Source organism: Balaenoptera musculus, chromosome 1 (assembly GCF_009873245.2).
Source record: "Balaenoptera musculus isolate JJ_BM4_2016_0621 chromosome 1, mBalMus1.pri.v3, whole genome shotgun sequence".
NCBI classification, from domain to species: domain Eukaryota; kingdom Metazoa; phylum Chordata; class Mammalia; order Artiodactyla; family Balaenopteridae; genus Balaenoptera; species Balaenoptera musculus.
In genome coordinates, this window is record NC_045785.1 from 19,851,872 (window position 1) to 19,879,694 (window position 27,823).

A 27,823-nucleotide genomic window follows, 5' to 3' on the forward strand; every position below is an offset into this window, starting at 1 on the left:
GAAAGGAATTAGTCAGGTTTTTTACACTGATGAGCAGTCATTTTAGTTTACTTGTCTTTTAACTTTTGTACATGTACCTATAGAAGGATGATAGGCATAACTTACTGATATAGAAGGCTCAGTGAATACTGAATCAGGCAACTGTCTTAAACTTTCTAAAACTCTATTAGATTGAAATGAATCTATAAAGTTTAAAACTAGTCCTAGAGTAAAATCAACTGTTAATTAAGATTGCCTCTTGATTTTAGAGGCAGGCCCACCTAGAAGGGGAGCCTGAGGAAAGCTGAGGGTATAGCACATGTTTGTGAAAGATCAAGTTTCCTTAGATATCTGTACTTCCAAACTGTGACTCCATAAGAATTGGGTGTCCAGGAACATCAGAGGTATGAAAGCAGCTGTTTGAAAAGAAATTAAATATATAAAAAGGAACCCCCTTGAAGTTACAGAATTGAAAATGAGTAGTCACTGTAACAGAGATGATCGTTTTTGTAATGCCTTAGGTTTAAATGATTGAGTTATTAAAAAGTATTCAACAGGCTGCCATTCTTAGGATAATGCTTTCTAAACAGTGAAATGGTATGTTGCCAGCTAGACTAGGATCCTGCCATGCTTGGGAGCATTTGGGGCAGAGAGCAGCTGGTAGAACTCTGTCTTCTCCACTTGGGGAATAGCGACAACTAGACATGATGAGGCACCCACCATGTCTTATTCGGCTACATTCCAGACACAGCCCCATGGGAGAAGGATTCATCAGAGAAGTAAATATATTTCCATGCCATTTCTTAAATGCCTTAGGAATATGGATGAAAGGCTATTATTTCTTCTTTAAAACCTAGAAACAATTCTAGAAACAAGGAAAAAACCTTTCACTTTTAAAGCCAAGCTTGGAAATCTAGCTTCAAACTAGATTTGTGCTACTGAATGCCTGCGTGGCTCAGTTGTTCTTTCTAACAAACTATGCCTTACTCTCCACTGGATCAGTGATGGATTTAATGAATGAGAATGAGAGCTCTGTCCTCATCTGGCTAACATGACTCTAATGAAATGAAACTAAAAGGTGGGACTTAAGATTCAAGCTTGTGGACTTCCCTGGTGGCGCACTGGTTAAGAATCCGCCTGCCAACGCAGGGGACGTGGGTTCGAGCCCTGATCTGGGAAGATCCCACATGGCCACGGAGCAAATAAGCCCGTGCGCCACAACTACTGAGCCTGTGCTCTAGAGCCTGCGAGCCACAACTACTGAGCCTGCGTGCCACAACTACTGAAGCCCACGCGCCTAGAGCCCATGCTTCGCAACAAGAGAAGCCACCGCAGTGAGAAGCCCGTGCACCGCAACAAAGAGTAGCCCCCGCTCGCTACAGCTAGCGAAAGCCCGCGCGCATCAATGAAGATCAAATGCAGCCTCTAAATAAATAAAGAAATATATGGGAAAAAAAAAAAAGATTCAAGCTTGTGTTGTGGTTTGCCTTGGGTTCCTTGATTCTACAGCAAACCTCTTAATCAAAACTTATTGTCATGCCCAAAGAAGTTCTACCAAAAATTAGTATTAGAAATTGACCCTAGTTGCAAATTATGTATCATTATGATACTGTAACATTAAGGGTCATATGTGTCTGTTCTTGACATCTTTTACCTGTGTGGCTTTATAGGGCATAGAAAGAATCCTCAGTGCTGGATCCTGCTTTTGTTAATTTTACCCCCAAGAATGTAAGTCTTTTTGTACCTTATTTTAATATATTTCAAAATTATTTATTAAAAGTTTTGATTTTATTGTTCATGTTGTAAATTCAGACAGCTAATTTAATCAGCAATATTGGAATGTTTGTATTGCAAAACACCATGCAAGGCTGTTGCCCGAGTCAAAGTGAATTTTAGGTACTTCCCATCTGTGTATCTTAGAAAACCTTTAAAAAAAAATACCTAAATTTAACCTGCTCCAGAATTGACCAGATTAAAGACCTAGGATTAGGGGCTTATTAATAGGTAGAGTCTGAAAGCTTCTGTTATCTATGATACAACTAATGAATTAGAAGAATGGGCTTTTAGATTATATGAAAAATATATTTTTTAATCCAGGTCCTTACCTTGCTTTGAGATATCACAGTGGTTAAATATGTGTTCTGACTGGCTTACCAGGGTGTGTTTCTGTTTAACGTAAGTCCAAAGGGAAGTGGGAGCACACATTAACATCTCAGCTAGAGCAAGGCTGGGATCTTTCAGGGTTTTTTTCTTTAATGTACATTTTGGTACCCTCACAGCCCTTAGAAGTGATTGGCATCTGCTCCCTAAGTTAATTTCTGTCTGTTTGGGAAGTCATTTGGTTTTTGTTTGGTTAATTCAGATGAATACTATAGAGAGAGGCAAGAGGAGAAATGGGGGGAAAAAGACAGAATTCTTCAAGCGTGTAGGGATGTGCATCAAGAATTTCAAAGACTCTTCAAACAGATGTTGAGGGGTGGGGAAACAGTAAATTTCAAGCCACTCAACCATGACATTTCTTCTAATGAAGAACAGCTTGAAAGCTGTAATTTTGAGAGTGTTGCGGTATTTTGAAGTCAGATACTTAGCACATTTAAAAATAGTGGTGAGATTTAAATGGGCCTTTTCCATCTTAAATGGAATTAAGCATTTTGGGTCATCATCTTATTTTGATAGTTGTGGGTCTCAGAATGAACACCAGAGCTTTTAAAATTTAGGTGGGCCACGGCAGCATCTCTTTTTGTCCTTTATCTCCATTGTTTTCATAGTATAGGAAGATATTTTTTGTCTCTTTTTAAATAAAGCAGTGAATTTTCTTTTTCTAGCTCTTCACAAATGACCTTGAATTCTTTTATATTTTGCAGTACGTTTTTATACCTGAAATTCCTGGTAGTGTGGGCACTTGTCCTCCTGGCAGATTTTGTCCTGGAGTTCAGATTTGAATACCTGTGGCCATTTTGGCTTTTCATCAGAAGCGTCTATGATTCCTTCAGATACCAGGGACTGGTATGTTTATTAATATATATTTTTCAAGTGTAAAAGATTTATTTACCCTTCTAAGAAAGTCTTCAATAACCGATAGTGAAACTGTTTAAAGTACATTTTATTAGCAATACTTAGGTGACTGTATTGAGTAACAGGGTCTGTGGACTGAAACTAGCCTTTAAGGCTATTTTGTCTAAACCCACTGATCAAATCATTATCCTCCCTCCTCTACCATTCCAGTGAAAAGAAGGGGAGGGAGGGAGGATTTCAGGAGGAAGACAGAGTAGTGGATAAAGCAGTAATTGCCCAGTTCTACTCTGAAGTACCTCTGGAGCCACTATCACTGGCTTAGTGACTGGGTTCGAGTTAGAGCAGTGGTTCTCAAACTTTTTGGGCTCCACATCCTTTACACTCTTAACAACTATTGAGGACTCCAAAAAGCTTTTATTTATGTAGGTTACATCTATCTATTTTTACTATATTAGAAATTAAAACTGGAAAAAATTTTAATACTTATTTAATTTAAATAAAAATAAAAAATTTAAATTTTTATTTAAAATAAAATAAAATTTAAATTTAAAATAAAAATTGAATACTTAATTCACTTAAGAATAGCAATAATAAACCCGTTACATGTTAATACACATTACAGTTTAAAATGAAAAATAACTATTTTCCAAAACAAAAAAAATTAGAAGATTGACTACATTTTTGAAAATCTCTCTAATGTCTGGCTTAATAGAAGACAGCTGGATTTTCATATCTACTTGTGAACTCAGGTGATTACAATATCACGTATCGTGTAACTTCTAGAAGACACCACCCTACTCCTGAGTAAATGAGCATGAAAGAGGCAGATAATGCCTTAGTATTATTATGAAATTATTTACCTGGAAGACTCCCTGAAAGGATCTCAGAGATCCCCAGGGATCCCCAGATCATGTTTTGAGAACTACTGGATTAGAGCAAGGGCATAGGCCTGGGCTTGCTCCCTTGGTTGACCTGTAGTTCTGTTGTGTTCCAGAGCCACATCTTAAACCTGTACCTCTTCTACCCAGGCCTGGTGCTTTGGTCAGAGCAAATCCATGCCTTGAAAAGATGGTTTCGAGCTCATGTCCTGTTAGTAATAGATAATGATGTGTCCAGAGGAAGCTGCATTGTTAAAATTATGAACATCAGTGTAATTCTTGCCACAGTTGTGTTTCATCTGTGCTCCAACAGCCTATCCTTTAAGAATGAGTCTCTTTAGTAATATTTTGTGAGGAGAGAGGAGCCTTTTCTGTGTTAAAATTCTGTTTCTTTTAGGTAACTCACCTGTGGAGTCCAAGTAAACTCACTGTGAATCAACCTCAATTTGTTCTGGTCCAGTTCTTCATGATATGAGGCCATAAATAGGATTACTCTTTAATGCTAAATTAACGACTACTTTTTATATGGGTGATTTTAAATATTTAAAATTTCCTGTTGTAACTTGTTCTGTAGTTATTGCATAGCAGTTTCAGAGATTTTGTCCAACGTGCTTTTAATAATCTCTGTTTGAAATTAACATGTTCTAAGATATGTTTTTTATTTTGTTTTTCCCTTTAGGCCTTCTCAGTATTTTTTGTTTGTGTAGCATTCACGTCAAATATAATATGTCTGCTGTTCATCCCCATACAATGGCTTTTTTTTTGCTGCTAGTACATATGTGTGGGTTCAGTACGTATGGCACACAGGTAAGTTTTAATGGTTTCTTAGATGGATAGAAATCTTAGATTCAAACTTTTTTAATGTGGTGATTTCCTTGAATAAATTATTTAGAGTTGAGTTTAATGTGAACATTTTTTTTTTAATCCTTTTTTTAACATCTTTATTGGAGTATAATTGCTTTACAATGTTGTGTTAGTTTCTGCGGTATAACAAAGTGAATCAGCTATATGTATACGTATATCCCCATATCCCCTCCCTCTTGCATCTCCCTCCCACCCTCCCTATCCCACCCCTCTAGGTGGTCACAAAGCACCAAGCTCATCTCCCTGTGCTGTGCTACTGCTTCCCACTTGCTATCTATTTTACATTTGGTAATGTATAAATGTGGACATTTTAAAGACCCCTTTTCATAATAGATTATAATATACCTTTAAAATATTTTTTTTATTATTGAATCAAAACTTTAAGCCTTTATGATTTGATATTTTGATTGTAGACATTTCAGTTACCAACTCTCATTATGCAGATATCCATTTTTTAAAAAAAGTTGAAGCAGTTTTTATTTAGGTGGACTTGAAGACAGCCATGTGCCAAATAGGAAGAATGTTCCTTCAGCTTCAGTATTGAAAGGAATGTCAGAAGTCATTTAGTTGAACCCTTATTTGGCATAAGAGTCCCCACAGCATCCCTGGCACATGGTGCTTTAATCTCTGATTGAAAATCTAGTGACAAGGAACTTACTACTGTTGTTTTGGGGCAACTGGAATAGAAAATTCTTCCTCCTACTGAGCCAGAATTTTCCTCCTTACACTTTTGACCCAGCATGTCTTGACTGTCTTGGGACTCACTGATCACTTAGAGGATATAAAGGGCTTTCCCCAGAAAAACAGATAGGAATATACAGAAAAAATTTTTTTTTAATTTTAAAGGGCTTACAGACCATCCCTCTAGTCCAAACATTGGACCCCTGCATTAGAGCCACTCTGAATGAGTGTAATCTTCCATCCACGTTAACATTTCTTTAGAGCCTTAAAGACACTGTCATATCCTCTTGTCTTCTTTTCTGTAGACAAAGCATCTCCGATTTTATCAGCTTTTCCTTGTATGTTATTTTAAGCACTTGCACCATTCTGATCTCCCTAGTTCTTAGTGGCTCTCTAAACCAAAATGTACTATTTCAGGTATGTTCTGACTTGAGTGGAGCTACATAGCCACCTCCCTTCTTCTTAGAGCTATTCTTTTGCTATTACAAACTAAGATGAGCTGAGATGTTTTGATAACTCCAGTCCACTATGAAGCCTGCACATGGGACGCATGGGGATGTGATGATTGGCTCTCAGATCGTCACATTTCTCTGCAAAGCTGCATGAAACTTGATTCCTAGGCCCAGCTGCAACCTGTAGAATTTTGACCGCTGTTGGAGCACCAACTAATAAAAGCTCTCTGGAGCAACATTCATTCTCTTCTCTAAATGCTATAAGGATGATGTTGTCCCATGTTAGAAGACACAATTCAGCTCTGTTATTTAAAGTATCCACTTTGAGCATTGTTTTCTCCATCTTCAGCGCTCTCTCATATCTGACTGAATTTATAAGCTAGCATGCTGGTTCCTTAGTCTGCTTTCCTCTAGTTAAAGTGATTTTCCTATATACCAGTTTTTACTTGTATTTCCTTGTCCTGGCCCTCAGTTTCGAGTGAGTTGCCCTTTATACTTGTCATTCTCTCTAGGTCTCAGCTTCTTCTTTGTCATGTGAGGGTAGGGTAATCTAGACAGTGTTTAAGGGAGCCTTTGAGCTCAGATAATCTCTGACTCTGATGAACTATAATGATTCCCTAAATTACTTTAATAATGTCTTAATAGTTGAGAAAAAACTACTCATATAACTATTAATAGAACCTATTGGAGTTCAGTGGGTGACCCACAGGGCAGCAATGAAGCTAATGTTATAAATGATATTGGCCTCTCTTTAGCTCTAGGCTCAGAAATGCATGTTGGAATACCTAAGTTATGAAGTATGTTTTAATTTGGAATGATTAGTGAACAAAAAAAACTAACTTTGTGTTCTTATTAGGCCCAATAAATATAAGTGCAGTTTTTATAGGTTGGGGTTAATTTCTCTTTCAGTTGTTAAAATTTTAAATGTTTCTTAAGAATATTAGGAATGGTTGATGAAATTATATATTGCCACAAAAGAGTGAAAATATTATATCATTAATTTTTTTCCTTGCTATTAAGAGGGAGAAAACAGGATATAAAACTGTATGTACAGGACTACCCTGGAGGTCCAGTGGTTAAGACTCCATGCTTCCACTGCAGAGGACACGTGTTCGATCCCTGGTTGGGGAACTAAGATCCCACATGCCGCACAGCATGACCTAAATACATACATACATACATACATACATAACAGAAGCCAAAAGAATACCTAAAAAAAAACTGTATGTACAACATAACTATTATACTAGCTCAAAAATATTTTCAACGTGGTTTGATTTTATTTATTTGATAGGTGTAGAAATATGGGTAGTTTATCCAAATTTTTCTGTTTTTTCTGTAATATGCTTATTTTGTTTATGATAACTTTAGAAATTAATATAGGGAGTACAGAATATACATTTTTTAAAATGCATTTTGAAATGAAATTGAAAATGCATTATCCTAAGGGTTGCTGTTTGTCTTCCTACATTGTGAAAATACCCTTTTTCCAGTACATTAAATCTGTAAGAATGGTTGAGACCATTAGCTGCCTTCACAGAGCTTTGAGTATCTTCTTACCTTATGGACTAGGTCTATGGGCATTTAGGTTCTCCTTAGAAGCAGATTCCTTATTATCTCTGTGATTTGGACCCAATTTGTATAAACTCTGGGCCTCACTTTACTCTTCCATAAAATGAAAGTTGGACTAAGTGATCATCTTTCTAGTACCAAGATGCTATAATTTTTCTTGTGTTTCATCCCAAAGAATCTTAGAAAAAAGCCATTTAGTTCTTCAGGTCACTGAGTTTTCCCTCCAGTTCTCTCTTCTGTAACTTGCTAGCTTTATATGGTCTCAAAGGAGATCTTTCCAGAGTTAGCGGATCTCATGCCTTTGTGGTCTATCTTCATGAAATATCTCATTATTAGTCATGTCCTGACATAGATGGACATAGCCTACAGACTTTGATTCTAAAGCCCAGTGAAAATTATCTCATTATTTGAGTTTTATTTATTCTATTGCAAGTTGCTTTTTCCTACATTGAAAATTGTTTTTAATTACAGAAGGAATATGAGCTCGTAGTTAAGAAAAAAAATTTTTTGAGTAATACTTAAATGTCAGAAACATTCCTTACTGCTGTAACTCATTCTTACTTAAGAATTTGTGTTTTTTTACATATCATTTTATGGTAGTACAGATCTTCATCCTTTTGAAAAGCTGCATCATATTTCATTATATAGATTTATCATAATTAAATAGTTCCTGTTGATAGGCATTTAAGTTAATTCTAAATCCTAATTTTTGCTATTGCAAATAATACATTGAATATTCTTATACATTTTTCCCAGGGCTCTTTTGTATTTCTGTAGGGTAAATTCCTGGAATTGGAATTTCTGGGTCAAAGATATAAGTATTTTTAATTATACTGCCAAATTGCCTTCTAAGAAAGTTGCCCCAATTTATATTATTGCTGAGTATGAGAAGGAAGGCTTTCACATATCTTCCCTATACTATTACCCATCTTTAAAATTTTTGCTTTATCTGATAGGTTAAAATAATAGAGTCTCATTTAAAAAATTTTTATCTCCCTAATCAGTAATGAAGTTGGCATCTTTTCACATGTTTTTTAGCCATCTATATTTTTTCTTTTATGGCTTTCAAATTTTTTTCTTCAGTTGACTTTTTATTGATTTGTAGGAGCTCTTTGTATGCTAGGGCTATGACTTCTTTGTTTTACATATATTGTAAATATTTTCTGCCGGAATGCTTGTTTTTATTTTTGTCTATGATTCCAGGCATCTTTTGTCATACAGAAGCTTTCAGTTTGGATCATATTGCTTTTTAATTAGTTTGAAAGTCTTTTTTTTTAAATTTATTTATTTGGTTGCGCTGGGTCTTAGTTGCAGCAGGTGGGCTCTTTAGTTGTGGCTCACGGGCTCCTTAGTTGTGGCATGCGAACTCTTAGTTTCAGCATGCATGTGGGATCTAGTTCCCTGACCAGGGATCAAACGCAGGACCCCTGCATTGGGAGCGCGGAGTCTTAATCACTGTGCCACCAGGGAAGTCCCGAGTTTGAAAGTCTTAAAGTTACTGTAGTTGAACCAGTCTCCCAAACAACCCATCTGTTATATTAGTTAATGTTTCATTGATGCTTGTCTCTCTGCTGCTTTCCCACAGAAAGGGGAGTGTGTTTGCCCACAGTATCCCTCTGGATACTCTTTGTTTATATTGAAGCAGCAATTAGATTTAAAGATCTCAAAAATTTTCATGTAGACCTTTGTCGTCCATTTGCTGCTCACTGGTGAGTATTATGTGTATTCTTAATCTGTAATCCAATTCAGTGTTTTCAATGTAGAATGGTAATTTCAATTGTAAATTTTTTCTCAAAGATATTACATGAATCCAGAAGACAACGTAACATGGTGTGGTAAAGAACATGAGCCCTCTAGTCAGGCAGATGGGTATTTGAATCCCAGCTCTGCCCCCTTACAGCTTTGTTGCCTTGGATATGTCACCCTCTCTAAGCCTTAGTTCTCTTACCTATATGTTGGGAACCTGTCTCATGGGGTGTCATGGGAAAGATGAAATAAGGTGATATATGTAAAGTGTTTAACTTAATGCCAAGCACATAGGTGTCTGATACATGTTATCTATTTTTATTGTAATCAGATAATGATTCCAAAAAGTCTTAATGAAATATATGGCTATTTCATGGAGCTTAAGTGAATTTACAGTTTCCTTTGCCTATTTACAAAAGTAAGAGAATATTAATAATTTTTTAAGGAATATTATTTTTAACCTTAAGCCATGAAACGTGTTTTAAAATGAGCTTGATTCTTGTTTATATCTATTGCGGAAATAACCACGTACTGTATATTTCTTTTAAATACACCAATTTTTGCTAATATTTATGGCAGAAACCAAAACAAATAGGAATCAACAACAAAAAAATAGTTTCCAATATGTTTGAAGTCTTTTCACAAACAAGTGAATTAAATAAACCTGGTCAGTAAAACTTGTCACTTTAAATTTGTGGTGTGATCAGGTTTAGACTAATTATAATTGTTGTTTTCATGTTAATGAAGCTTAATATGAGTTTCAACAGTGTTTTCAGAGACTTTGAAATATTAGACAGACTGATGAGTTGAATGAAAATATTTCAACTTTTTATCCCAGAGATTAGAGTTGTAAGTACAGCTGGTTTAATTCGTTGGTACAAACCAAATGTTGGCACTGATAACATCAGATACTTAGTTAAATGATGCTTGAATTTATGTTTGGTAGAGTGTTTATGTATGAACTAATTTTCCAGGAATAGCTGGTGACAGTACCCCTCAGGCAGCAAGAAGATTAGTCACCTGAATTTGACCCTGTCTTCTAGTATTAAAAACCAAATGATGTCCTTTTGATTTTTTAACACTTGTAATGTTTACTTATGACCGCTCATAAAATCTCTACCCTGTTAGTTTTTAAAAGCATACAGATGCCTAAGTTCTAATCATGCATAAGGCAGTTCAGTGTTAATCAAAGACATTAGCCACTGTATCCATCAGTCCCTTCGGTAACTCCTTGAGTTCATTTGAAGAATGCCAAAGTCTGATGGGCAGCCTCTTACGGTCCAGCAGTCCTGCTGTTCCCTGGGGGTTTGTTCTACGTGCCAGCTGCCTCTGATTTCCACAGCACGCATTACACACTACGTGTGTGTTTACTGAATGCTCAACTGTCATCATCATCTAGAATTTATTTCTTAATTTCAGTCATAGGTGTCCTCATGTGCTTGATGCACGTGTTGTTTGTTTTTAACTTACAATTACTGGCGGGATTGTCTTCTTTCTAGTATTGGGTACCCTGTGGTGACTTTGGGCTTTGGCTTCAAAAGTTATGTAAGCTACAAAATGCGGTTGAGGAAGCAAAAGGAAGTGCAAAAAGAGAACGAATTTTACATGCAGCTTCTTCAACAAGCCCTCCCCCCAGAGCAACAGATGCTACAAAAGCAAGAAAAAGAGGCCGAGGAAGGTAGGTCTTTACTCTAAAGCTATTGACTCAATAGGTTAGTCATTATTTTGTCTGTCAGGTTTTGTTTTGTTTTGTTTTGTTTTTTCAGAAAAGTTGCTAGGGCTCTGGAAAATTACCAAGGCTTTTCCTGTTTTCTGGTGTGCCTCTTCAGGGCTGTTGCTTTGTTTGGTCATGAAATACAGAATGTGCGTGATGTTTTCTACCTAGTGTCTAAAGGCCATGTGCTTTTAAATACGTTTATTTTATTATTTTTATATATTTCATTTTTATAGCTTATTTTCTATTTTAATATTTTATTTGTTATAAATATTTTAAAATATTTATTCTCAGTAACAAAACAGTGTATATAACTATGTGCATTTGTAATTGAAGCAAACCAAGAACCCAAGTATAAGCAAGATAGAGATGTAAACGTATATAATTGTTTTATAAGTCAAAATTCTTCTGAATAGAGCAAAGATGGCTAGGTCTCACTTTAAATGGTTTGTATAATGCAACATGGATCTCAGATTGACCTTTTTCTAATACAACCTCTCTCATGAATATATAACCAATTCAATAGATGAATTGACAGCAATACCAGTTTTCTTTGGTTTGAGAGGGTCATGTTTTTAGTTGATATATGACAAAGTCTTATTCTCTGGTGTGGTGCAAAATTATCTCTTCAAGTAGACTTTGACAATTTGGAATATGTAGACCTGATACAGAAAATTCTTTGTAAGTGGCCTAGTAAATGATAATAGACTTATTATTACTTTAATGATAGAGTCCAGGCAAAGGATAGATGCCCTGTATCCTAACATCACACCTTTTTGTTTCATTTAATCTCTTTCTTTGCAGTAAAATTATTGTTTGTTTAAGCATCTTTTTAAAATGTGACCTTTTAAGAGTATGATCTGCCTGTGTCCTGTCACCCCCGTGATAGACAAGTTTGATTTGACTGATAAGTGAAGTATGACTTAATTATAAAATCCTTGTATTATTTTCCACGCCAAAACTTTAATGGCTTGGTGTTTATAAATGATGGCGATTTTCTAAATGTGCAGCTTCTCAAATTTATTTGGATTTGCTTCTTGAAGTTAGCATAATGTGGTGTGGTTATTGCTTCTGAATGAGTGTGCAACTTAATGTAGTGAGTTTCTAAGTGTAGATGATGCAGTTTATTGAATCAATCCATTGTGTTTTTTTACAACTAAATATTCCAGTGTGGGTTTTTTTTGCTTGTTGGTTTGTTTTTGGTATTGTAGCAGCCAAAGGATTACCTGATATGGATTCCTCAATCCTCATACACCACAACGGAGGTATCCCAGCCAATAAAAAACTCTCCACAACTTTGCCAGAGATAGAATACCGAGAAAAAGGGAAAGAAAAAGACAAAGATGCCAAAAAACACAACCTTGGAATAAATAACAACAATATTCTACAACCTGTAGACTCTAAAATACAAGAAATTGAGTATATGGAAAACCATATCAATAGTAAAAGATTAAATAATGATCTCGTGGGAAGTACAGAAAATCTCTTGAAAGAGGACTCATGCACTGCTTCCTCAAAAAACTACAAAAACGCCAGTGGAGTTGTGAACTCCTCACCTCGAAGTCACAGCGCCACAAATGGGAGCATTCCTTCCTCATCTAGTAAAAACGAGAAGAAGCAGAAATGCCCTAGCAAGAGCCCAAGTGCACACAAGGACTTAATGGAAAACTGTATTCCTAATAACCAGCTAAGCAAACCAGATGCACTGGTAAGGTAAGTGTGTGTGCTGTGACCTTACCAACACTTTCCATAAACTTGACTTAGGTCTTGAAAAACACACTTCCAAGTGTGCCTGTAGGAATTGTTTGTGATCAGATACTGTGACAATTAACTTTGTGGTGTTTGACATTTAGTGTTTCTTTCACATGGGTTTGTTGGTCACCTGTGCCATTGTCCAGAAGCATTGACTCCAGCTCTTTCCAGTGTTCTGAGTGAGTGGTGACAGTGATTACTTTCCACATTTGACAAATTTACATGTAATTTGATTCTTCTCATGGTTTTGAGAGGCATATCTTTAGTCCTTGACCTTTTCTGTTTGCGTATCCAAAGTTCTTGTGGCATAGACACAAAAAGAAGAGTGTGTGTCCTGTTCATGCAAATCTTTGTCAGACAGATAGAAAAATGAGGGTGGGGGTGGAGAAAGTTGTCCTTTACCACTTCGGACTTGTTCTTGATTGTCCACTTTATGAATTATCTCCCAAATAATTCTGGGAAAGTTAGGTTTGAAAAATAATCTCTTTCTAAAAATTCCATAGGTAAATACAGTTGATCCTTGAACAACGCGGGTTTGAACTGCATGGGACCACTTATATGTGTTTATTTTTCAATAGTAAATACTACAGTACTACATAGTCCTTGGTTGGTTGAATTTGCGGATGTGGAAGAACCGTGGATATGGAGGGCCAACTGTAAATTACACTGGGATTGACCCCCACATTGTTCAAGGGTCATCTGCACAGTGTTAGACATGGATTTTAATCAGAAATGTTCCTTTTAACATCTTAACAAAGATGTTCCATCTTTAAGTTAAAGAGTAACGTTGTATTACCTTGACTGGCTCAGACTTAATTTTGCTGTATTTTATGTGTTTTATAAAATACACATATGTTCATTTTACTTCATATCTTTCTATTTGGAAACTGAGATCTGAATTGGAGCTTTTTTATTTTTTATTTTTTTCTCCTTATTTTTTATTTTTTAAAATTGAAGTATAGTTGATTTACAGTGTTGTGTTACTTTTTGGTGTACAGCAAAGTGATTCAGTTATACATATATATCTATATTCTTTTTCATATTCTTATCCATTATGGTTTATTACAGGATATTGAATATAGTCCCCTGTGCTATACAGTAGGACCTTGTTGTTTATTTTATATATAGTAGTTTGTATCTGCTAATCCCAAACTCCTAATTTATCCCTCCCCACCCCCTTTCCCCTTTGGTAACCATAAGTTTGTTTTCTATGTCTGTGTGTCTCTTTCTGTTTTGTAAATAAGTTCATTTGTATCATATTTTCAATTCCACATATAAGTGATATCATATGGTATTTGTCTTTCTCTGGCTTACTTCACTTAGTATGATAATCTCTGGGTCCATCCATGTTGCTGTAAATGTCATTATTTCAAGGAGCTTTTTAAAAATACATAACTCAAGAGGGCACTTGTAACTCCTTCCCTCCACTAAGTTATCTTTGTTCCTCTTCCTTTGGCTTGCTTCAGAGCAGACAATTTATGAGGGAAGGTTTCTAGTGTTATGAATTATATGAATTAGATTATTAATTTGTTTCAGTCTTCTTACTGGCAGCTAGATGAAGGGAAATATATGTGGGTTCTACTGCTGAAGTCTCTAGAGGTTTCAGAGCCCTCTGCCACTTCTGGAAGCATACCATGCTGTTGCTGATGCCAGGCTGGCATCCACATCTGTTTGTTTTGACATTCTGCCCCATCATACCCTGCAGAGAAAACACTCAGCAGAGAACTCTCTTCCATTTGCCCATGAGAGAAAGACCAATTAGTTGACCTTCTATGTCAAAGGGAATATCCCACAAATTTACTATATGCTGTAAATGAAACATCTGCCACCATCTTTTTAACATCCTTTCTCCTACACAATTTTAATAATAGCAGTCAAGTCAAAACAGTTTTCCTCTGTAGGGTGTTGCAGAGAGAGAGCAGTCAAGGCTCAGTCTTGTGATACCACCTCACTTGGGCCCCACTTATCATGTTGGTTGACTCTACTACCTGATCTGCCTTTAGTAAAGAATTTCAAGGTCTCAGATGGCCCATTTTCCAGTCGTGGGTCCAGTGCTCCTGTGCCTGCTCCTGGGGTATATACCTCTTCCTGTGGTCACTAATGTGTCCTCTGATGTGCCTTGATCTGAAGGGCCCCAGAATATTACTCTGCTTTAGGCAATACCTGCTGTCAAATACGTAAATATAAAATGTTATATTTAAATAGTTTTATAAGCTTCCATAGGATTATTTTCAACTTTTAATATAATATTATAAAAATAAAGAGATGATATAAATATCCAACAATAGGGGAGACATTTAAATAATTATGGTCGATCTATTCCATAGATTTTTAATACGGAAATTACAAAATCATATTTCTGAGCCATATTAAATAATATAGGGAAGTGCTTATGACATAATATTTCATGAAGAAAGTAGAAAGCAATCTTATTAAAAACATTTTGTCTTTCTAATATACACAGAGAAAGGATTTGAAGGAAAAGGAACCAAAATGATAACAATAGTTAATTGCTCCATGATAGTATGGGGGCTTTTAATTTTTCTTCTGTCTTTCATGCATTTTCAAGTTTTTCTATGATGAACAACAATGAAAGTTTATAAAAGGAAAAGTATATCTATCCTAGCGAATTATCACACTATCCCTCGCCCTTCTTGGCTATCTCCTGTTTCTTCTTCCTTGACTTCATGTATGTTTTGATGAATATTAATAAGACTGTAACGGATCCAAACCTGACATGTTTGAGCTGTTAGCCATAGAGTGGATTTGTTATCTTCAGATGGAAAGGGCTGGGCTCAGTGGTTTCTAAAGCTCCTTCTGATGCAAACATACATGGGCTGACAGTATGTACATGAGTCCTTTGCTCCTGCAGGTACACCCAAGGCTGTGTATAGGTCCAGGCTGGCTATAAGGATAAGACTGATCATCCCTTTTATAAAGCTTTTTTTTAAAATCATTTGAAAACCAGTACTGTATTATTAATAGTAAATTAATTGCAGCACATTCTACATAGCTATGTCTGTCTCAGTATCATGGTTGAAAACTACTATATTTGAGGAACCAGTTCATTGACTTTGGGGGGAATATTCATTAGTACACCACCTTCAAAGAATTCTTGGAGATCGGTGTGGCTGTCAAAATAAGATTCGATGGTTGTTCCCTGTGAAGGAGCAAGCAGTCCTTCAGGTCTTTTCACCGTCTCTCCAAGCTCCAAGGATGTTCTCTAGTGTGCTGTACACCACAGGCTGGCAGACCACTGCACACAGGCCAAAGCTGGCCCACTGCCTGTTTTTGTAAAAAAAAGTTTTATTGAAACATAGCCACGCTCATTCATTTACATAGTGTCTATGGCTGCTTTATTGTGGCAGAGTTGAGTAGCTGCGCCAGAGACTCTATGGCCTACAAAGCCAAAGATGTTTGCTCCTAGCCCGTAACAGAAAAAGTATGCTGATAGATCCACTAAGGTGGGGGAAGGTGGGGAACTTGGCAGTAAGCCTGTAGGCTCCTTCCCAGGAAAAGTTTGGGAACTTGCTAAAGCCACTCCAAAGTCCTCTTTCGGTTTGAGAAATACGTATCTTACAAAATGACCCAATTTCTGCCAGCTTGATTTCTGAGTTCTTTACCCAAGTTATTTAGAAACAGACTTATAATATTGGTAGCCAAAAATATTTTTAATTCTGACGTGGAGAAAACTTCTAGACATAAATAAAAAAGCAATGAGGAAGATCAGTTATTTTAAGTAAGTGCTGGGTTAGAAAGGAATCCTGTAAATTAGAGTGAGGTTTGCTCAATTTTTTTCTTCAGTGGTCAATTTTTAAATATTTTAAGTGTGAAAAAATTATAGAAAATTTAGGTGGAAAAAGGAGGAAATATATGACACAAATCACTGTTAAATTTTTGTTTTATTTTCATCAACTAAATTTATATAGTTGTGGCCATAGTGTTTGTGTAGGTTTTTTTTTATTAATTTTTATTGGAGTATAGTTGCTTTATAGTGTTGTGTTAGTTTCTGCTGTACAGCAAAGTGAATCAGTTATATGTATACATATATCCCCTCTTTTAGATTGCCTTCCCATTGAGGTCATCACAGAGCATTGAGTAGAGTTCCCTGTGCTGTACAGTAGGTTCTCATTAGTTGTCTGTTTTATACATAGTAGTGTATATATGTCAATCCCAATCTCCCAATTCATCCCACCCCCTCCTTCCCCCATTGGTATCCATAAGTTTGTTCGCTATGTTTGTGTAGTTTTTGTGTCCTGCTTTTTTCACCTAAATTATATTGAAATCATTTTCCCAATTTAGCCTAACCCTGGTTTTCACTTGATGTGGAATATTCCATGGCAGGTCTGCGTGATCATTCAGTGGTCACTCTAAGATCCGGCAGGTCAGGGTGCGACACCTGAGCTGCTTTCCTGTAGTTTCAGGGCCTGCAAGCAGAAGAGCCAACACTTTTGTCTGTACTTGGCACAAAGCTCCCTCTCAGATACAGCCCAAGACTGTGGGGTTTCTTGTTGGGGTTTGTTACTTGTTTCAATTTCCTGGTTAACGGAGAGAATTTAAAACTGAGTACAAAATGTAAAGTGATCCATATTCTGTAGAAATGTGGAAGCAAAAGTCTCTTCTTGGTTTATTTCCATCCCGCCTTTTCTTTCTTTGTTTTTTGTGTTCAAGACAGAAGATTAACCTTTCTTGTTTCTAGTGCTTATTCTTAATAAGATATCAACTCTTTAAGGTAGTTGAATAATGTTTGGTGTGAAGAGTCATGAAGGAAAAGTATCCACAGTTTGCCTAGTAGAGACACATTTTACAAAACTGAGTAGAATTTAGAATGATGGGTGTTTTTTTTGGAACCGCAGGAGTTCTAAGAGACAGACCAGCCTTCCCAACCCTGTCTTTTTAGCAGAGAAGTAAACAAGCCCTACAAGAGTAAATGGCTAGTCCAAGTAACCCAGCTAGAGTGGCAGTTACCAGGACCGGAACCGAAATTTCTTGACTTCTGCCTTTGCTCTTATACCATGCTGCTTAAAAAAATAAGTTTTATCAACCTGCTTTATTTTTCTGTTTTTTAAAAAAATTTTGTGTTTTTGTTTTAAATGCACATACAGCTAAAGCTGACATAAGGATTGGCACCAGAGCTAAATTTTATGCTCTCATGGCTAAAATCTATAGAAGAAATGCTTAGAATTTCAGAATTCATTTAATTTTACATTTTTCTAGAGATATGCTCTTTTAAGTGTTTTAAAAATTCTTGCTCTTGCCAAAGATGCAGGGGTGTACTTATTTCTGAACAGAAGGGGGTCATCCACTCATACCCTTGAAAGCTTACAGGGTCTCTGAGAATTCAGTTCTGGTTAGGGCTACGTGGGAGTTAGTCTGGTTCAGATAGCCTAGAGCCACCCAGCAGGAAATTTGCCCTTTAGGAATAAATCTGGGGTAGGCCTAGCTTGACAGCAGCAGACCGAAGAGCCTTGAATTGGAAAACTTAGGATTGGGGATGTAACCATCAACTTACCCTGAGGAAAGGCCACCAGTGACTGCTTTGAAGGCCTGAGGTGCTGGGGTGTGGGCATGGCCATGGTGGTAAGTTCTGAGGGTGAGGGTGGGGTGGGTTATCTTCAGGGGAAAGTGGAAATCTGGGATATGTTTTCGTATGTTGAAAAGTCACTCTTTTTTCCTCTCTAAATTCATTTGGTTATTTTAAGCACACCAAAATGTTATTACTCATAAGTTAGTTTGTTCATACAGTTCTGCTTATTTGGAGACTTGAGAGCCTTGGGAGAAAAGGAGAAAACGTGTATCAGGATTTTTCCAGTAATCACTAAGCAAGTGTGATAGCCCTGACTCAGAGGGGAGGGAGGAGGAGAGGAGGGATAGAGAAGCACTTTAAGACATTTTAACTCATTCGCTGACACTGAGGAGTGTTTAACTTACACTCATACCCAGGAACTAACTTATATTACTAGATCTGGGTCTTAGGGAAATATTTTGGGATCATATAGATTAATGACAACATACTTTATAAATAGGCCTTATAATGTTCTGATCCATCCATGAGTATATTGATTGTGTTTTTAGTAGCTGTGATATGAGTATTTGTGACTAATCTCTTTCTAGGTTAAGCTGGTAGGTGAGCAAAATGTCACTGGTCTTCATTCCACTTTCTAGCCCGTATAAACCTTGTGTTTATGTTTTACGATTTTATGTTTTTCTTAAGGGGGACGAAGATAGCAAAAGCTAACAACAGCCAACTTTCTTCTTTGACAGGACTTGCTGGTGCCACAGATTGCTCAGGTAGTTTGACTAGCAGTTCTCAGTCTTTGTACTTCTGAATTTAAACTTGTCTCCAGACACCAGCATTTGAGATTGTCATCTAACCCTCTGCCTTATAGAAGGCTCCTTAGTGTGGTCTTGCTGTTTGGGGAAAAACAACAGACGGTTTACACTACTTCCTATTTTTCATTTCCCACATTTTAAGATGTCTACACACAATTAAAAATTATATATCCATTGAAAGGAAATGGCCATATTTTTAGATACTGATTTTTAATAATCAGTGGGTTCAGTATGATTTTGGTGTGAATAGCTGTGCAAAAGAACAAAGTAAAGAGAATCCAAGAAGCCCCTGTTCTGTCATCTTAGAGACTGTAGGCACAAAGCGAGGGTAGAATCCAAAGTTGAGACCTGACTATGGGAAAGAAACAAGACAGAGCAGTCAATTCCAGAGGAAGAGCCCACGAGCATTCCCTGAGACAGGTACTCCAGGGGGAGGTGGCCTTTTATGGACCTTTCCAGCCCTCTCCCAAGTCCCTAAAGAGTCCTACGTGGGAAATCACAGTAGTTTAAGTGGGGAAGGTTACAAAGGAGTCTCTTGAAAGGTGGAAACCCATCTTAAAAGAAGGTAATGGAAACACCCCAAGATTGATTGTTAAAGGGGCGGAAATAGCAAAAAAGATCACATGGTATGAACCATTAACAAAATATGGTTAGGTATCATTCTTATATACACAGAAAATTATTTGAAATAGTATACACCAAATGGTCAATTGTAGTTGATTATAGGAGATGTTTACTTTCTACATTGTGTATTTCTACATACTTTGAATTTTTACACGGGCTTATTATGCCCATAAACGAATGTAAGCTTGACGAGGGCAGGGACCTCCTTTTTTCTTGTCTGCCACAGTACACAGTGATTGCCACAGGGTAGATGCTCAGTAAATACTTGTTGAATGAATATTACCTTTGTGCAGGGAAAATACTAGCTGGGGGCAGGGGGAGGAAAGATGCAGTGCAGTGCAACTCAAAGGCTTTTGAAGGTGGAAAACCTAAATATTACATTAGACCAGGCCAAGGACCTGCCATCCAGTGTCAAAGTATTTGTTGTTCTTGAGTAAGTTGTTACTGATTTTATTTCTAAAAAATAGAAGGACTTTCCACTCTAAGCCCTTTTCCTTGGTATTTCCCAGGAAGTTTTAAAATTAAGTACTCTGTCAGGACTTTTTTCCAGGCTGTGAGGAGGTTTAAGAATTTCTGGAAGTTACAAGGGCAAGGGGAGAAAACTCCTCCAAGGGACTTTTGAAAAAGCCATTTGCTCTGCCAGTGGGTTGGTTGTTCCTCAGGGCCAAGGAACCTAGGCACAAGCCACACGTCAGCCAAGAACTCGGAGGAAATCTCAGTTTGCCTTGTCTTATTCATCATTCCTGGTGGGTCTTGCCTTCTCTCTTCCCCCTTAGCTCTAGCCATTCTCTTTGTCTTTGTGGTAGCTGGAGAGAGAGCTTAGATCCCATGTTTCCAACCTTCCCTCCAAGGAAATCCCCCTGGTTAGAAGATGCATTGACTGCTTGTATGTCATCTCTGGTGCCAGAGAGAAAATGGTATATTTGTTTGTTTTCTTTTGCATTTGAATACATTTTGCTGTGTGTCAGGAATAGTTTGTGGAAGAAAATCTGACCTTGGGAGACAGTGACTGGGGCTTTGTGGCTTTACCCTGGCTGCTTTCCCTACGTGTGCTACCTGTCACCTGCATTGACAACCTGTGCTGCACGGTGACTTGCCTGACGCTCTCCTCGTGATGAGTGGTGGCTGCCAAAGTAGGCCTTTCCGTTTCCACAGGTGCATTTGACCATTTATTTGTAACAGTATCATTACTAGCTGAGAGGTAAAATTTAGTAAAAATACATGACATTTCAGAAAGAATTAGATTAAATATGTTGGATATAGCTGCTACTAAATTATTTGGAAATTATTAAGTGAAAATAAATTATTTGGAAATTATTAAGTGAAAAAAAAAGTAGTAGAGCCATATTTCTATTTATTAGTAAGTTCAGTATCTCTGTGGAAACATGTTTTTAATTTGCTTTTTTTTTTAAAGTGCTCCTGACTTATTTATTTATTTATTTTATTTTTTTGGCTGTGTTGGGCCTTCGTTTCTATGCGAGGGCTTTCTCTAGTTGTGGCAAGCGGGGGGCCATTCTTCATCGCAGTGCGCGGGCCTTTCACTGTCGCGGCCTCTCTTGTTGCGGGGCACAGGCTCCGGACGCGCAGGCTCAGTAGTTGTGGCTCACGGGCCCAGCTGCTCCGCAGCACGTGGGATCTTCCCAGACCAGGGCTCGAACCCATGTCCCCTGCATTGGCAGGCAGATTCTCAACCACCGCGTCACCAGGGAAGCCCCATGGAAACATGTTTTTGATTTATATTAGTCCAGCATTGTTTCTGAGCAGATATACATTGTTGGACCTGATTTATTTTCATTTTCTGCCATGCTCATAATTTTTAAGGTACCTGTAGGTTTTATTTGGTTAGCTTTGTTTATTACATTAATTCATAATATAGTTTGAATTTATTTTAACCATTGCAGTGATTTAAAACTATAATATTCTGGTATATAAATGTGGTAATAGAAGCATGATAATTTTATACTTAAGCAAGCCTATTTTGTGACTTCAAAACCAAGCAGCACTTTAGAAGCTAGGCATTAATGAATTTAAGCCAGCAGTTTACTTAATGTCTGCATATCCAGGTGATCAAAAAAGATCATTATCTATGTTGTATGGATAAATTATGAAATAACACAAATTATTTGGTGGGGGGAATCCACATTAGAAACATTTTTATGTTGAGTACTGAGAGTTTATTCTAACAACAGGGATTTCTGATTAGCCAGCTAGAAAGTTTCCTCCCTAGAATTCAGAAGGAACTACTATAAAATGTTGTGTTAAATTCTGAGTCAGTACCCCTGCTGGCACATAACGAACTGAGATTTCCAGCTAAGGGAATTAGGGGTGGATTCCCTGAAGGGGCGGGACTCCAAGGAAAAGGAACTGTATTCTTTAAATGTTACTCACGCTATCATTTAGAAACTGGCTATTTGAGTACTTTGACCGCCAGTGTGGGTATACTTCAGTCTGTGCAAATCTCTCTGGGATCTCTTAGACCTCTTTTCTAGTCAGCTGGGACTCTTCAGAATTAAAGCAACTTTTAGTTTCTTTTTTATGGAAAGAACGACAACTCCTCTCTCTCGTAAGGTACGTTTCACCTTTCTTGGTAGAGTGTTGTAACAGATTTGAAACAGAAACAGTATAATGAACTGGAAGGGACCACTGCCCTTACTGTCCCCCTGGCTCTAGAGAGGGTGTTGCAGACTCCGGCACGTACAGGAGCGAGGCAGGGCACAGGCGTGAGCAGGGGGCCGGGGTTGGCATCGTTCGTACTCAGTACTGCACCTGGCACGTGGGAGTTGGGAAGCACATGCCCTTCCAGACGGCCCAGCCAGGTGTTGCTGTGGGGGCCTGCTGTGTTGCAGGCCCAGTGTTGCTAAATCTTCTGATATTCAGAGGAGATGCCAAAATACGTGTCTTTATGTGAAATCTCACAGTTCCACAACATTTATTTTTACATCATGTGGGAGAGAGTGAAACAAAACATGTTCATGGGCCGGATTGGCTCACCAGTCTGTAACCTCTGCACCTGACCCTTCCTGTTATTCTTGTATTTTGTTCCATCCCCCACTGACCCCACCAGTCAAAAACTGGACTCCTGCAGGAAGGACTTGTAGTTAGGGGCAATCTGGTAATTCTCATGAACTGATCTGCCATGTATTAATGGGACCTTTTTGCCTTCTCCTGTCCTTGAGTTCCATTTGCTCCTGGAAAACGTGCACCTGTTGACAGTGCCCCTCCAGAGTCAAAGACTGCCACCTTTTTTGTTGCATCCTCACGCCTGACCGTGAGGCCTTCAGACCACTTAGAAGGAGAGGGGACAGCCTTACGATAAGAAGGGTAGTTTGGGTCTCTGGTGTTCCTCAAACCATACGGTATAGAGGCCTCCTGTGTCTAAGACAGGTGACTTACTCCACACCAAGGTGTTTTTCTGCCGTGTTCTTGGAGCATAAAATACACCGAAACAGGGGACATAGACACTGGTTATTCGCAGATTTCACAGACCAGCCAGTTTAGAATCTGGACCTCCCAGCACCATCCCCTGTAATGTGTGTATACTGTCAAGGCTGATGTCAGAGCAATGCCTGCTCTCTTCTTTTACAGGGAGCCAGGGCAGGGTGGTAAACTGCAGCTCTAGAATCTAGATTTAGACAAACTATTGCTTTGATAGGAACTGATGAATGGGAAGTACAGGTAGTTGATGTAGATTTAGGAACTGAGTCGTCTTCTACTTCAGAAAATTAAGTTCCCCTTCCTTGGAGTGACCTAAAAAGTTTAGGAAGTAAAAGAGTTGGGTTTTCCCTAAGGCTTTCAGATTATTCTGAAACTGGCCTGTGACATGGGCAAATGTAAGAGTAACAGCGAATGTTGAAAAGCCATGGAAAGCAAATTAACAGCTTCCTCTTTTAAAATAACTTTTCTCCCAATCATAAAATGATAATTAAAATGTTAAAAATAAGTTATAGCTGTTGATTACTTCCAACTTTGAGAATAAAGAAGAGGTGGCCACTATCTTAATGTATCCTCTCAGTCTTTTTTTCTCTTGCATACATACATATTCTTTTCACAAAACGAAGCTCATACTATGTATAATGTTTTGTAATTGTCTTTTTCACTGACTGTATCATGAACATTCTCCCATGTCATTGAATATTCTTCCTCAGTGGTTTTTTTTTTAATTAATTAATTAATTTTTTTGGCTGTATTGGGTCTTTGTTGCTCCACGTGGGCTTTCTCTGGTTGCGGCAAGCGGGGGCTACTCTTCGTTGCGATGCATGGGCTTCTCATCGCGGTGGCTTCTCTTGTTTTGGAGCGTGGGCTCTAGGCACGCGGGTTTCAGTAGTTGTGGCATGCGGGCTCAGTAGTTGTGGCTCGCAGGCTCAGTAATTGTGGTGCACAGGCTTAGTTGCTCCGCAGCACGTGGGATCTTCCCGGACCAGCGCTCGAACCCATGTCCCCTGCATTGGCAGGCGGATTCTTAACCACTGCGCCACCAAGGGAAGACCCCAGTGGTTTTTTAATGGTGGCATGTCAGTCAGACACATGAATATACAATTTATTTAGCCACTCTTCTGTTGAATATTTGTGCTCCTGCTTTATTATAAATAATGCTGCAACAAACACACTTTTACACAAATCTTTGAGTGTATCTCCAGTGTGGGAGAGGGATGATGTATTAACAGATATGAACATTTTAAAGACTTTTTTGATACAGAGTATCATATCTGACCACATCCTTTAAGGACCTTATTAAAAATACTAGTTCATGGCACCCATAGCTTTATTCTTAAAGGGCTTCAAGAAGTCAGTTTCCTATTCTGTGAATGGCCAATGAAATCCTCTAGATTTCCTTTCCTGTCTCTGTGTTCCTTAATGAAAATGAATGTGTTTGACAGATTAGGGAGCAGAGACATAAGGTACTTTGTATTATGGTTTCACCTAGCAATCAGGTCATCAGGCTGTTGCTTATTTTTGGATACTTGTGCCTGGTAAGCAATTGTAGTAACCACAGTGAGACCTGAGGCAGCTTCATTTCCTTATTTCCAAAGTTGTGGTTTATAGGATATACTAGAGCAGCTTCAAGTCAGTGTAGGCCTCACTTAAGATGAGAGACATTCGTGTTTTTGTGTGAATGACCCATGCTACCCAGCCTGTCAGGGTGAATGACCTGGAAAGGGGGGAAGGGAAGGAGTTGGTAGAGAGGGTAAACAGTATTTCTTCTGGGGACACAGCTTTGATTTATGAGCTCAGTTTCCTGCATAGACAGCTGTGTGGTCCCTAAACAAGTCTTGTCTTGTATGATTAACGTATGCCAGGGGATCTCCTAATGGAATTAGGTACTTAGCGAGATAAAGCAGTTGCTCTTCATTCAGTCTTTTCATGTGCACCTGCCTTCCTGATAAGCAAATGCCCCTTTACCCCTGTCTCCTTCAGCCACTATTTAAACTAAAAATCTGGCGGCCTGCTGTAGATAGGTTGTTTCCAGAGCCTCATATATCATAACGCTGACCCTGTTCTAATCTAAGCACTGAAGAAACGGACACAGAGCGAGGGTTAGAGACATGGTCTTGGAAGGGTTGGAAGAAACTTTAGAAATACACTTCCAGCTTCTAATTTTAGAGCACCACCAGTCCCTGGCTTCAGAGAACTTACAGGCTTTTTAGAAATAAGATATATACACAGGAAAATATTAAAAACCAAAACAAATTTAAAAAACAGCACAGGGAAATGGTTTAGTGCCAAACCAGAAACACCAACAGTAAGGGCTTTCAGATTTCAGAAAGAGAGGGAACTTTGGGCCCTTAGAAATCAGCACCTCATGGTGGAGAGTTTGGTTTTTGTTTTTATTTTTTAACTGGGTCTCGAATGAGTGAGATTTGAAAATTGGAGGCCATTCCTCCAGGAGGGAGGGGTGGTATAATGAAAGGCAGAAGATGTCTGGAAACAAGGAGTGGGTTGTTTTGGCTGGTATGATGGGTTTGTGAAAAGAACTCATCTTTCAGTCTTGGCTGTATCGTTTGAAGGTGACCTTCTGAAGCCCCTTTTCTTACGTAATAAGCAGCACTCTTAAGGTCTGTGTTGTCGTGCAAGGCCTACAGCATCTCTGTCACAGCTTCTTAGAGCTCAGAGATAACCAGCAGAGCCGAGGCTCCTCATCTTCCTGACGGCCTCATGGGGTAAAGCTGGCGACCCATAGAAATATACACTTAGGTCATTTTCTGGAATGGGTATGGAGTCATCCGTAGGCGAAGTCCTGGCTGAGAAAAGGTCTCCCTCTTTTTTGCAGGACTTGCTTCCTGGGGAAATTTCCTGCCCCAAAGTCTTAAAGTTCTTCTGTGTTCTCCATCAGGCCTCATAAAGCCTCAGGCTTTATAAAAACATGAAGGTACTGGCTCTACACATTGGAGACTTTTAAACTTTCACTGAAGTCATAGCACTGTGGCTGTAATTCAAGTAATTCACAAAGATAAGGATTACAAACACTTAGACATAAATATCTCCCTGCCTTTTCAGATACTTAACAATACCTCTTTCAACTAAAAGCTGACACTTGAATACTGTACTTTGTTTTACTACCAGGTGTGCTTCAAGATGCTCATAGATATTTTTCCTACTTAGCCTGCCTTGAAAGACTCAGGTTTGAGCTTCATTCTTTTGGTCAGCTAGGAAATTACCCCTTATTAAAATGTAAATTTTCCCCTTAAAATTAAATAATTATCAACCATTTACATTATAGCTTACCTTAGTTGGGTGGAATGAGGGAGGAGATGAGGTAGAGTTGAGGTTTGGAGTGGGTAAGAGCGTTCCTCAACTTGGCAGTTTTGCTCTGAAGTCAGCTGGGCCGGCGAGTGGACCCCTGAGGAACGTTCGGCTGCTCCAGTGGCCCCACCTCTTGCTTGTGAGTTAGGTGCTCTGCTGGAGTTTAGAGGTAGCTTACAAGTTTAGAAGTTGATTTAAAATTTTATCAGTAAAGTGGCTCGGAAAGGTGCCTGGACCTAGCAGGTAACATTCTGAGTTGATTAGACCCCTGGCTTGTCTGATTGGGCCCAAATAGACTTTTTTTTTTTTTAACATCTTTATTGGAGTATAATTGCTTTACAATGGTGTGTTAGTTTCTGCTTTATAACAAAGTGAATCAGTTATACATATACATATGTTCCCATATCTCTTCCCTCTTGCATCTCCCTCCCTCCCACCCTCCCTATCCCACCCCTCTAGGTGGTCACAAAGCACAGAGCTGATCTCCCTGTGCTATGCGGTTGCTTCCCACTAGCTATCTATTTTATGTTTGGTAGTGTATATATGTCCATGCCACTCTCTCACTTTGTCACATCTTACCCTTCCCCCTCCCCATATCCTCAGGTCCATTCTCTAGTAGGTCTGTGTCTTTATTCCCGTCTTGCCACTAGGTTCTTCATGACCTTTTTTTTTTTTATTGGACACATAGACTCCAGCTTTGCTGTGGGCCCTGTCTGTATCCCAAGTGGCAGCACTACTGGGCAGCCTTCGTAAGGGTGACTAGCGCCACGGGAGTTGGGCAAGGAGGGAACGTTTATTTCCTGCTGAAGCCTTACCAAAGTTTGGTTAAGATCTGTCTGACCCATTATTTCTCTTTTTTGGATGAGTTTATAGTTCTGCTGGAGGAAAGTTCTCTTTTATCCCTTAATCTTCTACTGTGTAGGGAGGAGAGTAGGATTTAGCTCTGATAGATGGGTTTGAGCTTGGAGATGAAATTTTTTCCTCCTTTCTTTTGATTCCTATTTACTGAAATTAGTTTTAAGGGTTATAAACTATTACTTCTGCCTCATTTTCTTCCTGGCCACGTGCTTCAAATTTAGGTTGCAGCTATAGACATTTTAATAAAATCTCATGAATACATTTGAAGATTTTGCATTAACCTCTTAACACCATTTAATCAGTACTTCTTGGTGTTTCACAGCAATAAATTATATATCTGCATTTTACCTAGTAAGTACTGACCTTCAGCACAAAAGGGTTAAGTTTACCATTATGACAAGTAGTAGTTATCTGTCTAATAAATGTCAGTTCAACTTACTAATTCATGTAGTTCTTTAAAAACTCATGTATACATTTTTTTATTGAGCATATGCAGAGATTGGTAGTACAGTACATCTGTGCAGTGTAATATTATGCAGCAATTAAGTTGTCTGTGAAAAGTTTCTAATAGTGTGGAAAGGTGCTTAAGATATGTAAACTATACATGTGATACT

General features: G+C 38.2%; 1 protein-coding gene across 1 annotated transcript in view; it reads left to right on the forward strand.

Annotated features, from left to right (window-relative positions):
• Positions 1 to 27,823, forward strand: part of MACO1 (macoilin 1) — a 55,114-nt gene that overhangs the window by 12,063 nt on the left and 15,228 nt on the right. Inside the window, 6 exon segments of the mRNA XM_036853583.1 lie at positions 2,844 to 2,985; positions 4,552 to 4,629; positions 4,631 to 4,679; positions 9,027 to 9,150; positions 10,687 to 10,865; positions 12,113 to 12,614. Coding sequence (XP_036709478.1) covers positions 2,844 to 2,985; positions 4,552 to 4,629; positions 4,631 to 4,679; positions 9,027 to 9,150; positions 10,687 to 10,865; positions 12,113 to 12,614 — 1,074 coding nt within the window.